At 43.5% G+C, this 13,849-nt stretch overlaps 1 protein-coding gene across 7 annotated transcripts in view; it reads left to right on the forward strand.

Moving 5' to 3' along the window:
• Positions 1-11,146, forward strand: part of PFC1 (Ribosomal RNA adenine dimethylase family protein) — a 69,447-nt gene extending 58,301 nt beyond the window's left edge. For 6 of the 7 annotated variants that reach the window (XM_086824671.1, XM_086824672.1, XM_086824666.1 and 3 more), the window contains 2 exons: positions 290-400; positions 10,562-11,146. In XM_086824671.1, the coding sequence (XP_086680797.1) occupies positions 290-400; positions 10,562-10,657 (207 nt within the window). In that variant the 3' untranslated portion in view covers positions 10,658-11,146. The remainder of the gene's footprint in view (positions 1-289; positions 401-10,561) is intronic. The other variant, XM_086824668.1, reaches the window with a different exon arrangement.
• Positions 11,147-13,849: the final 2,703 nt, after the last annotated feature.

The following is a 13,849-nucleotide window of genomic DNA, read 5'->3' on the forward strand; positions in this document are numbered from 1 at the left end:
CCACCTGACCAAAGGCATCTCACATTTTCACGCTGCCTCTTAATTCGAGACAGCTGTGTGCAGCTCCTCTTTAAACCTGTCAATTTGATGCTCGGTGTGTGCGTATGCGTGTTTGCATGTGTGCATGATTGCGTGCGCTGAAATTTCATGATGTAAAACTTATTTATACTAAAGGTTGCGTTTTCTTTCTTGCTTATGGTGTACCGTTGGATTCTTACATCATTCCTTGGAAGATTAGGTTTAGACGAGTCATTATTTTTTATGTGCTTTACATTTTTTGATGATGTAGGTGAACTCTGCGTTTGGTGGGAAACGGAAAATGCTGCGAAACTCGCTTCAGCACCTATACCCCTCTGCAGATATACGAGAAGCATTAAAGTTGGTGGATCTTCTTGAGACTGTAAGCTTTTTTTAGCTTCCATTTTTCTTTAAATCAATGAAGCTTCTTTGTACACCTTTAATTATCTATAATAACTCTGGTAAGCTTGTGTTCCATTCAAGCCAAAAGTGTGTTCCTTTAATTATCTATAATAACTCTGGTAAGCTTGTGTTCCATTCAAGCCAAAAGTGGGTGCATCCAAGATTTCAATGAATGTGGGGAGTGATCTAGGCTCGTGCACTATTAAAGTAAATTAGCTTGTGTTCCATTCAAGCCAAAAGTGGGTGCATCCAAGATTTCAATGAATGTGGGGAGTGATCTAGGCTCATGCACTATTAAAGTAAATTACAGTACAGCTCAAGGAAGCATGCCTTTGCCCCATTAAAGAATTAAAGAAAATAAAATAAAAAATCAATTCAGTACATGCATGGTGGAGCCATCACCCAAAACACATGCCACTTCCTGGAAGAGACTAGTTGGGTCTATGCAAGTATCCAAACAATAGGATACATTTCTATACTTTGGGCATATGTTGGATCCATGCTCCATCATGGATCTATGGTCTATGGTCACTTGCCATGACGTGGTCCATGAGTACATGCTGCACCAAAGTGATGTTGGATGTACACACGTTGTGTGCAGCCCTGTATGTTGTAAGACCTGCAAGGACAGGCTTGTTACCGTTGGATGGGGTGGAAGCTCCCTGGACACACACAGAGACACACACGGGCAACTCGAACACAGAGAGAGAGACGTACGAGGCAAAACATGTTGGGAAGGACTCAATAGATAATGATAACATGTAAAGTAGAAAGCAGTCCTAGGCTAAAGTGCCCGACACACTAGAGTGTGTTCACACGGGAAAAAAACCCCTGCCAGCATAGGGTAAAAAGTGCTCGTGTGTAAGACTGTCCACACCAAGACTTCTCGGAGGCTAAAGGCTAACAAACCACCCTGAAGTGAATGGTGTGAATGTGTACAGTGTGTAGTAGACTACCCTGGTAGAGGTAATAGGTATAAAGCTTTGCGGAAAGCTTCAAACTTCTTTCTTGAAAGAGGCTTGGTAAACCCATCTGCCACATTGGCTTGTTTAGGCATGTAAGTCAAGGCTATCTCTCTTGCATGGAGTCTCTCCTTGACATAATGATAATGCACCTCAATGTGCTTTGTCCGAGCATGAAAAGCCGGATTCCGCACCACTGCCAATGCACTCTGGTTGTTAGTGAAAATGGTGGTAGAAGACGACAATCTAACACCAAGATCTGTCAATAGACGTCGGGGCCATACACACTCCACAATAGCTGTGAATGTTGCCCTGTACTCAGCTTCACAACTAGAAGTGGCCACTGTCGGCTGCTTCTTGCTGAGCCATGAAATGCATGAACTGCCAAGAAGGAAACAATTACCATTTGACACCCTAGTGTCATAACATCCTGCCCAGTCACTATGAGTATAGGCAGTCAAGCATAAAGAAGACAGTGCTGTAAAACAATGCAAAGTCCTGAGTGCCTTTAAGATAACGAAAGATACGCTTCAGTGCTTGCCATTGCGTAGTGCCAGGGCAATGCATAAATCTGCTCAACTGTTACACTGCATATGAATATCAAGACGGGTAGAGCATAGGTAAATAAGGCATCCCACAGCCTGCTGATAGGTGGCAACATCAAATGGCTCGAGAGTTGTAAGCTTGGTTCCATAGAAGTAGGAACAAGTTTGTAATCTATCATTTGGAATCTTTCTAAGAGCTGCTCAATGTATCTTCTTTGAGATAGCATGATGTCCCCTTCAACTAGTATGAACTAGATACTCAAATAGTAATGCAAAAATCCCATGTCTGTATTGTCAGAATGGGCAATGGAAATGAGACAAAACTGATGTGAGAAAGAAAACGCAGAACTGTAGGACAGAGAGAAGCTGTATAAACTCTACTATATACAATGGATCCGGTACAACAATTTGTGGGGGCAAGGGTGGTATATATACCACCTTGGGCTGTTGGTCGGCCATAGCAAAACGGGCCGACATCAGCACAACATCTCCACGACTGGAAAATACTAGTCGGCTAGCACCTAGATCAAAGTCGGCCAGTGAACAGATCATGTCGGCCAGCACATAACAGTCCCCCACGACCAGAAAAAACAGGAAAAAAACATGGATAATGAGGAAAAATGGAGAAAGCTCCTAATTGGGCGGACACACCCACAACAGAGGCCCTCAGTCCCTACTGAGTAATATGGTACAGACATGAGATGACTGCTAGCACCCCCTCTTAGCACTTGGATGTGGAACCAACCCTAGTGAGCTGGAGTGCTGAACGGAGCATGTGTTGAGGTAGAGGCTTCGCGAAGAGGTCCGTCACATTGTTCTCCGTTGAACACTAGACAAGCAAGATGTCACTAGCCAAAATCTTCTCATGAAACAAAGTGATATGTATCTCTATATGCTTGGTCCAAGCATGGAAGACCGAGTTCTGAGCAATAGCTATACAGCTTTGGTTATCGCACTAGATGACCGTGGGTTTCTTCTGCGGAAACCAATCTTGCTAAGTAACCTCCTGCAGCCACCCACCTCGCAAGCAGCACCACAAGCAGCCTGGTACTCTGCCTCAGTAGAGACAAGGCAATAGTTGGTTGCCTCTTGTTGCTCCAAGAAATAGCTCCTGAGCCAAGGGTAAATCCGTAGCCTAATGTAGATCTCCTCGTGTTTGGATCTCCTCCCCAATCAGAGTCACTCCAACCTCGGTGACTGACTCGGTCCTTCATCCCCCCTCCGGTGTCATAGAGAAGTCCCAGATCCTTCGTACCCTGTAGATACCGCAAGATCCGCAATCCTGTGTCCCAATGAGTCTTCACAGGTGTCTGCATAAATGAGCTCAAGAGCCCCACTAGAAAACTCAAGTCCAATCTGGTGTTTAGCAACCAAATCAATGAGCCGACAAGCTTCTGATACAAGGATGCATCAACCTGCTCACAAGGATCATGATTTGTAAGTTTGGTATTCTGGTCCATCGGAGATGAAATAGGCTTGCAGTTCTCCATCCCAAAGGCCTCTAGCAACTCATGAACATACCGTTGTTGCTGAGAAGCCAAATCTCCAATCCCAAAAAGAAATGGAGTAAGCCTAAGTCCGTCATCTTAAACTCTTTTGACAAGGCAGCCTTCGTCTCACAGCTATGTGCTCCACATGACCACCAATGAGAATAAGATCATCCACATAGAGGATAATCAAGGTGACCGTACCGTGGTCCTGAAAGAGATACAAGTTCGATCTGAAACTGATCTTTGGAAACCCTTCAGAAGGAAGGAATCAATCTTCTGATTTAAGCCTTGGGAGCCTGTTTAAGACCATACAAGGCCTTCCTTAACTGTAAAGCATACCTTTGATCCCGTAACCTCAAAGCCTGGAGGCTGCTGACATACACATCCTCCTGCAAGTCACCATTCAGGAACGCAGAATTTCACATCCATCTGATACACCGGTACTGTTTGAGAAGAGGCAAGGGCAAGAACTGTCTGAATCGCGGTCATCCTAGCTGTTGGTGCAAAAGGTTCCTCTCGATGCCAAGTCGCTGAGCATAGCCCTTAGCCACAAGTCTGGCCTTGTGCTTCTCCACTCACCCATCAGTCATATACTTAGTCTTGTAGACCCGCTTGACACCAATGACTTACCATTTTGAACGGCCTCGGAAGCAACTCCCAAGTGTTATTCTTCTCTATGGCTTCAAGTTCCACTTGCATGGCTTTCCTCCAAATCTCTTGGGAAAGAGCTTCCTTAACTGAAGTAGACTTTTGTCTCGAATGATACGAGACATCAATGCATAATTTACCAATAAAAGCTCCTCTGATTGACGAATGCAAGAACGGGAATGCCCTTGCCTGTTGCCAACAACTGGCAGGCCATCCATCATTTGGTCACGTAAAGCCCATTGCAGCGCATCCACATTCAAGTGGCCATGACGAAATTGCCACAAAATCATGTAGTTGAGTACCTGTCAGAGAAGAGAGTGCTTGAGGGTTTTGTAAATCCCATTCTCCACTCCGCCTTCCCAAACAACGTGGCTTGTTGCTTTGTCCCGGAGAGCAACAAAATGCTCATCAAACTCCACCCGCATGCTAGTCTTGCAAACCTCATGCACTGACAAACGATGAAAACCAAGAGATGGGACATAAAGAACCTGGGAGAAATGCTTCCCCCCTCTGTCATCGGGAATGATCTCCAGCCTGTCCTCACTGTGAATTGGGATAGTGGATTTGTCACCAATAAAAATGTGACATGTTTGCCTCGAAGATCTTGTAATAACTCTCGGGAAGGAGTAGTTTATACAGCTTCTCTCTCTCCTACAGTTTTGCGTTTTCTTTCTCACAGCAGTTTGTCTCATTTCCACTGCCCGTTCCGACATGGTATCAAAGCCCTAGGTGGCTTGAAGCTTGGAGACAGTGAGAGCTTGAAGGTTGCTATTTTTTAGTGCTGATTGGAGAACTCTGGGCTGTTCGGGACGTGGAGAAGCAGGTAGAAGGCAGCCATCATTGCTGGACAGCTACCTTGCATAGCAGTTGCAGCCTCTTCTTCATTGTTTTTCCGACCCACCCTCCCTTCACAAGACCTTGTGATTTGCCCGAGATGAGAGATTTGTCTGAAATGGCTAAGCCCACCCTCCTGACATTCCCGATGGACTGACAGTTGGACAGGACAAACTATGGCATTTGGAAGGTAATGATGGAGTCTGTCGTAGAGTCTTATGATTTGGCTGATTTCATTGTGGTTGGAGTTCCACGGCCAGAGTTGGAGGAGGAGGAGCTTTCACTATCTACTAGGAAAGAGCGGGAGGCTCAGGCACAATTGTGGGATCGTGTCAATGACCATGTACGTTGTTTCATCTTCCTTAATTGCACACCCAAGTGATCAATCACATCAAACACATTACGAGGGATTTGGCAGCACTTTGCTTCTTTGTACAATAGGGTATCGCTCATGAAAAGGATTTCCTTAGAAGTGTAGATGTTATGACCCTATGTTTTTCTCTGGACAACAAGCAGGTGGGCACGGGCATGGGATGGACAGTGTGAACAGGCATCAGTTTGGATATGAAAAGGAAACCCATATGTGTGGCCAGCCCAAGTGTGAAAGGGGACAAAAAGGATTTTAAAGTTTATAAGGTTTTATGACCTTTGATGATTAAAATAATTATTATTTGAAGATGCGTTTTTGCTAATCGCTTTTGGCCTTTTGGAGAAAGCGAATTGCATCCTGGTTATTTAAGCGAAGGGTGGCGGAAGGAGAGGAGGTCATTGTGTGGAGTCGAGTAGCGCAGGCGTATGGCGCATCCCCTTGGGCGATCACGCTGGCATGTGGGCACTTCTCTTGTCATGGCGGTCTGCCCTGCAGTACACAGGCAAATAGGCGAGCAGGCTGGCGCAGGGTTGCAAACTCATGGGCTGGGCTGCACGTGTGGAAGTTCAGGTGGGCTGCGAACAGCCAGGCGGCTGCACGTGTGGAAGTTCAGGCAGCTGCGCTTAATGGAAACAGCCAGCAACCGGCTGCGTGTATGGAAACAGCCAGGTGGCTGCACGTGTGGAAGTTCAGGCAGCTGCGCTTATGGAAAACAGCCAGCAACCGGCTGCGTGTATGGAAACAGCCAGGTGGCTGCACGTCCGGAGAAGCGCGCATGGGCTGCTGATTGTGCGCGCCACTGTGCTATGGGCGAACCTCTGCAGCGTGGAGCAGGCCTCTTATTGGTGGCGGCTGCGTGTGTAGAGTCAGTCAGGCAAGCGACCTTCAGTAGAGAGCTATGGTGCAGGTTCTTACCGAGCTTCTGCAAGAGAGCTATGGTGCAGAGAGCTCAGTTGAAGGACCGGAGGATGCTCTACCACGGAACCGGGATCCATGATTAGAGCCTGGTTGATGGCATGTTTGGAGCTATGGCCGGTGGCATCTCTAGCACTGTCACCTCACAAGCTGTGGCAGGAGGTCTTACTCTCCAAATCTTTTTGGTACAAGAGAATAGAGATAGGCTTTTCTCTTTCTCTCTCTCATTGTGGATTGCAGGCCTTGTTTTACGAGATTGGGATACAGAGGATCAAGTTAAGATGCACAGGATGATCTTCTTGGATCTTCTTGGAAGAGATGTGTTGTTGCTCTTCGTCTTGGACTTATGTGTATTCAGGGATGGCTTGACACGTCCTCTATCTTTCTCTCTCTAGGTTTTGGCAACCGTGCTTGGATGGTATATCTGTCATGGAAACAGGACATTGGTCTTTCGAGAAGAAACAAGACTTTGGTATCGAGGAAACAGGTCTATGGTTAATCGGATATATGTCTTTGGTTTCATGTGGAAAGCATGTCTTTGGATTCATGTGAACAGGTTATAGTTTTCTCGAGGTTACATGCAAGCTCTGACTATAGGGAAGGACATGTGGTTTGGTACAATCCTACTTCTGTTTGGGAAAGGGTTTGTGGGATCCATGATGGAGAAGACCTTTTCAAGCAGGGAGGTGTTGTACAGGTGTGCCTTCTCTATGGAATGCTTTGCTGTAATAACGAGAGTTCTTATTTGGAAGTCCTGGGTGAAAGCTTCGAGGGATCCTTATATCTGCCATACATGTACTGTCTTGTTAGGTTGCATAAGCCACACATGTTCTTTCATGTCAGGATTCACAAGCCACACATGTTCTGTCATGTCAGGCTTCATAAGCCACACATATAATCTTGCCATGTCAGTGGGCTTACACTAGAATTCTTCCTTGGGATCCATCCACATACTTGCAAAAGACATAAACGCCTGTTGACATGTTAGTGGGCTCACACCGGAGTCCTTCTTGGGGATCCATCCACATAAATGCAAAAGGGATGTGCCATGGCATGATCAATGTGAAAAATCCTTCTCCGCAAAGTCACCAAAATAAACACACGTTCACACAAGCCAGAGAAGCTCAACGGGTACATTGTTGTCCGAGACAGTCCTACATATTTTTTGACCAACCATATAAGCGCAAAATACTTGCCATGTTGGCTTCGAAACAACTCATAGTCTAGAATTACCCAATCCATGTTACTGATAAATAATTCATAGTTTTGTAACCGCATATGCAACATATACTAGTATCCCATACCACTAGAATACTCTCCATATGTGATTCTTGTATAGGTGACAATTCTAGAATCCCATACTGCTAGATGTCTCCAATACACAAGACCAAAACCATAAACTATATCAAAACCATAGACTCTAGAGAAGCCTTTTCTAGAATTAGAATGGTTTCCAAAGAAAATGCCTTTTCAAAAAAATAACTTTCCTGAAGCACATCTCAAGATATTCATGAGAAACACTCTCCACTTGCATCAGCAAGGGAGTTCGACATGTAAATATTGGTAAAAAGCATCAACTTGGTAAAACTCAAAGTATACTTAGCTTTTCTTTTCCAGGCTCGTCATGAAGCGAAAAGAAATATCTCCTCAGCATACGCATAAGATATCTTGAGATATAGCTGCATATAGCTTGCTTGTAAACTTGATTGATAATCCACAATAATCCATATGGAAAGAGTGCTGAACACGGGCACACAAAAACCAACTCCATACTCCGAGGATAAATACTCTGAATCCACAAATCCTTTGTCCAAGCGGTGTACTGCTCATGCTTGTGACACATGATTGCTTCCGTGAGCTCAATAACAGAACTGTTGGTCAGTGTAGTCCCCACTTCTGATCTTTTCTCTTTCTCCTTGTTGGAAGGAAGCCTCTTGCTTCCAAGAAAGCCTAAGCTCTGATATCACTGTAACTAAAAGGGGCCCCGGAACAATAGACAAAAATATGCTGCTAAATGCTTTGGCTTTCTTCTGTGGAAAATTCCCGTTCACACCTTGGCTCTATTCAGTGTGTGAAACACCGATCAAGACTGGTGAAGGGACCAAATGGTGACATGCTTTATCCGGGATTTTGATATGGGCTTTGCCTAGGATCCAAAACCACCTACGGGCCTCGCCCGAGGTTCAAATGTCTTGCGGGCCCTTGTGATAGAATCAAAACACATCCTGTGGGCCCTGTCCAATGTTCTAAACATTCTGCCATGCCCTTGGACTCACATATGAGCGCAACCCTATGCTCCAGAGCAAAACGCCCTGCATGTCTTCCTGGGATTATTAACATGCTGTGCATGACCCAAAAAATTCCCTAGTGAAGGTGTTTGCCTAGGACCAAGAGTTCAAAACCCCACAAGGTGCTTCCTTGGCGGCATCGCCTATGGGCAGTGAAAAACAGTAACTACGGGAGGATCTTTGGCCTAACGCTACTCAGGAAAAGAAATTCCTTTCACACTAACCAAGCCCATAAGTGTCCATAAGTCACTTATTACCGTTTTAATAAATAAGTAAATAACCATGCCCATAAGTGTTTATAAGTCACATTTCAATAAATAAGTCTTTTTCACACTAACCACACCCATAAGTGTCCATAAGTCACTTATCAATCAATAAGTCCTTTCACACTAACCACGTCCATAAGTGTCCATAAGTCACTTATTACCTTAGCATCCCTATATAGGGCCGTAAGCCTAGCCTAAAATACCATGCCCACCATGTTATGACCTGAGCCTACCCTTATAGCCACTGCTTGACATGCCGCTGCACTAGGACTCAAAACGGTTTACACTGCACAGCACAACTTGCACATAATGGATGATGTATACCCACATGACACCCAAGTGCAGGGTGCACTTGCATCCCCACTTACATCCCCACTTGTGTAGCTTGTTGACGGGATTGGAGCAACCAGTCAACAAATGTCGGGTACTCTTTGGAAAATAGTCCTTTCCATACTGATAATTGCATCATCTGCTTCTTCTGTACCAACCTTCTTCATGTGCAACATCTGTGGTTGAAACTGGAATCATAGACTTGTTCCCATTGGTGCTGGCAAACTCCCCTTCTTCTCTGAGCTCCTGGCTGCGCACACGTCCATAATATCCTTTGCTTAGCCTATCCTTGGACCATCGCTCCTTGAGAGATGCCACTGCAATCACACCCGTATCTCATGGGCCTGATGAATATCCTCGACTTTGACCTACGTTGATGTCTTGGACTTGATGCCACCTGGATGCTCGTGACGATGCTCTTCTGACTTGTTCTGAACTGGGAGAAGCAGATGAGGGATGGTGAAAGTGGAGGGGCCTACTTATAGGGATTATTTGGAACCCTTCTAATGGTTGGTGTGCTTGAAGTGGAGGGGCCTACTTACAGGGATGATTTGGAAACCTTCTAATGGTTGACGTGCTTGACCAGCCCATGATCTGCCCAGATGTGGAATAATGGAAGTGGAGGGTCCTACTTGTAGGGCTCATTTGGACCCCTTGTAATGGCTGGTGTGCTTGACTAGCCCATGATCTGCATTCTGCTGCCTGGCTGCTTGCCCACCTGCTTGGCTTGCCTGGCGTGTCCAAACAGGTCTTGTAATGTCTTGATGGGCTGCCTTGTTGCTTGACTGGAATATCGTGCTCTTGACTGATCTATGTGGATGTCTGGTGTGCGACACTATCGAATAATAAGCTGCCAGATGTCAACTTAAGTGGGTTGCAAAATTGTGTGGGGTTGCACGTGTACAACTGCTGGACTTGTCGAAGCGTACGGCCATTGGCTGATATTTCCTAGGTTACAGTGTGGCACATTGCACATCACTAACCCAAAACTTGCATATAATGGTTGTGTGTATGGCCATGTGGCACCCATGTGCCGGGGGGGGGGGGGGGGGGGGGGGGGGGGGTGCATGTGACACTCCAGGTTTTCCTAACCAAATGTTAGGATTGGGATTAATTCTCTTTATCTCAGCTTCTTTTGCGGAAGAGAAATTAAAAAATGCTTTAGAGACAGAAAGTTTGTCGAATTTAGCCAACTCAAAAGGGGCAATAGTCTCCCAAACCATTGGGTACATAATGCTTATGATAAAACATACTCTTGGAAAAATATGTATCAATTAGCCTCCTAAAATGTGTTTGAACTGGGCTTGAATTGATAATTCATAGAATGGAGAAACACATGCCCAAATGCATAGAACCTTCTCTTTATGTTTCGTTGATGCTTATGATGTCCACATGCCTAGTTCAACACAAATTGGCAAAAGGGGTTGGACTAGTTTGCAGTTGCCGCTTTTAAAGCATGTTCATAATGGTTTTTTTGTTTCTCTTTACTGCAGGCAAGGCCGGATGAACTTTCACTTCATCAATTTGTTGCTTTGCACAATGCTCTTGATGTGGATCAAGAAAAACCATGTGTGGAAGAGTTCTTCTAGGCATGTATAGCAATGCACAATCTTTTTTCTTTTGTAAAAAGAAGCCAAAAACAATAAAAGGTGCTTAAAACAAACCAAGGAGTAGTAGGAAGAAGGCTAAATTGTTTATGCATTGAAATTACCTTCCATTAAACCACTCCTTAAGAGGAGAAAGCTACTAAACCACTCCTTAAGAGGAGTCATTTGCTTGGAGGATTCAGTATCCTTTATTACATGGACTAAATCATGTGCATGCAAACTTGTGATTGAAGTGGAAACATCTCATGGTCATCACCTACACTTCGAAAAATTACAATCCAACTTATTGACCCATAATTGGTACTAGTAGACTCTTCCACCAAGACAAAGGTCCACTCATTGGTTATGTTTGCAAGTTGATCCATGTTCTCCTTTTCCTCTTCTACAAGAGGTGTGACCACTATGTTTCTTCTCTTTGGGTGTCCTCTTCTTCCATTCACTAATGTAGTGTCCAATCTCTTTACTGTGATACACAATCCCCCCCCCCCCCCCCCCCCCCAAAAAAAAAAAAAACCCAAAAACAAACCATTCATTGTTTGTGTCATGCAATCTCACATGTGTCCTCAAGTAACTACTAAATCTATCTCTGAATGATTTTCTAATTTTTTTTTTGAGTTCAAGGTTTTTTTTTGGTGAATTTTTTAAAGCTTGGATTAACAAGGTCTTCTGGTTTTTGGTAATGGTCAACCTAAAATTTAGGATCCCTCCATTGGTAACATTGTGCTTGCCCCACTAGAACTTTGGAGGGGGGATTATAAAGACTCGATGTAAATCAACATGCTTTTTCAACTAGTGTGGCAAAATAAGGCGTGCTTTACCATGTTGGGTTTGTTGGTATATAAACTATGCTGCTTAAAGGGTTCAATGCGGTAGGAATCTTTCAAATTTTGAGCATCCCACTTGATCAACTTGTGAGGGTTGCATACTTAAATAGATGCATTGTATTGCTTTTCCAAGAGATTATTTAGTAAGAGCTACAAACCACAACAACTTGTACAAAGTATTGTTGTGGAATCAATGTAGACAACATCACTATAGTGTTAGTGATCAAGAAAAAGAAACCTAATCCACAAGAAGATACACTGGGAGGTGTTATGAAAGGGTGGATGCTCTTTGGGCTATTTGCAACTAGAGAGGTTTTAGGTTGATGGCCTCAAGAGCTCGTGAGTCTACCATCTAAATGACAATGATTTTCATATAGTTTCATCTTTCTTTGGTCGATAATAATTCTTGGTTGAAGTTGGTAATGCATTTCAAATAGGTATTTGTTTGAATCACATCTAGATCCTTGCTTAGAATAGTCTACCCTTTATTGTTCATGGTTCTTATTGGGAACAATAACATGAAGTTCTTATATGTTTCTTGTCACTTAGGTTCATTTTGTACATATCAATCCTTTTTACTTGGATACCCTACATCTCCGACTTAGCAAACATGATCATTGTATTTAGCACAACAATCATAAAACTTGGAACTTGACTTTGAAACTATTTTGGAGTTTTAAAGAGAATCCATATAAACCTCTATAGGTAAGAGTGCACATTTTTTGATGCACATTGTTCCCAACGGTTTTCAATTTTGAAAGTAAATTTTGGAGGTTAGGCAAGGCACTTCACGAGCTAAGTCATGCTTGGTGAGCATGGTACTAGAGAATCGATGCTTATTTTGTGGGTAGAGGTCTTTTATGTAGTCTCACATTCAAATTTTTATGTCTTTTGTGAGTAGGAAATGCACATGTTATCGTTCTCTATATAGTAGATAGTCTCATGTTGACAAGGGATCTTTAGACAAAGATCTCACATATGCTAAGTGCACAGTTTGAGATGATTGACCTTGGGTTTTTGCAATATAATTTGGGGATTGGCGTTTGGCAGAAGCCAGGTAACATTTTAATCTCTTAGCAAGAATATGCAGGTGAGATACTCATGGCATTTAACATGATCGAATGCAAAGAAGTTATCCTCGTCGAAGAAACTTCACACCTTGTGGATGAGATCTTATACATGATGTTGGTTAGTAGTCTTATCTGTACTTTTAGTGCCAGGGCATCCCTTGTTCACATCATCACTTCTAGGAGGGATTTGTAGTTGTATTTGGTAGTGGTGTTTGAACACACTAGGACTAACCGGGACACTTTTTCTCTCTTTAGAAGGTTTTTTTTTCCCGTGCTATTATACACCCATCTTGGGGTATATTTATCATCTTTATACAACACATTCATTATTGATCTATTATCTCATTGTGTGGTCCCATGAGCTTCTCCAGTGTGTGTGCGCTTGCGCGCGCACACAACCATGTTTTCAATACTCTTCCCACCATTGGCCACATCACTGAGAGATGTGTTGGGTGGAGACTGGGAAAAACTCTCCAAGTGTGATCAATGCTATCATTGCAGAACCACATGAATTGACGTCATTGCCTTCCGGACCACTCTCTCATACCATTAAAAAAAAGGCACAGGTAAACCACGGCCATAATTTGTAATGCTCTTCTTGGAATTGTCCTATTGGGTCGGCTGACCATCATTGTGGAGTGTTCGTATAACCCACATTGATTCATGGATATCACTCTCAAAACGACTTGTTAAAGCTCTTATTCTCATGTATTGGGTTGGAGGAGTTGGAGTAGGTGGTGGAAAGTTTAACTTTCTTCCCTTTCCTTACGAGGTTGGTTCTCTATGTTGTACTTGGGCGATGTGAAGAGGAGTTGTCCTCAATGTTGATAACAGATGGTCTTCGTCTCCTAGTGACTGAATTTTTTTCACATAAAAAAATTGGTTGCTCATGCATTCTTGCAACTACCTCTGCCACTAATCAAGAAGTAACCTTAACATGTTAGAATGGGCTTCTTGATATTTGTCTTGTATAAGTGCATGCTTCCTAATAGTGCATTTGTAAGGTTAGTAACTACAACATATAAAGATATGGTACCCTTGAATCTAGCCATGCACCTTGTCAACCGTGTTTGTATTTAGCCTCTCACTAATGTCTTATTTACACATATTTAGGAGGATGGTTAGAGCTTCCAAGAATAAAGGAAGAGTACACGGTGGTGAATCAAGTATTCTAGATTAGAAAAGACAATGCGTATTTGAGTTCTTCCATGGTAGCTGTTTTTTAGGATAACCTCTAGATGATACTGAGCGTTGGTATGTTTTCAAAATGTTCACAACAG

This window comes from Cibotium barometz, chromosome 31, assembly GCF_041138505.1.
Source record: "Cibotium barometz isolate CiBa-2024 chromosome 31, ASM4113850v1, whole genome shotgun sequence".
Lineage (NCBI taxonomy): Eukaryota > Viridiplantae > Streptophyta > Polypodiopsida > Cyatheales > Cibotiaceae > Cibotium > Cibotium barometz.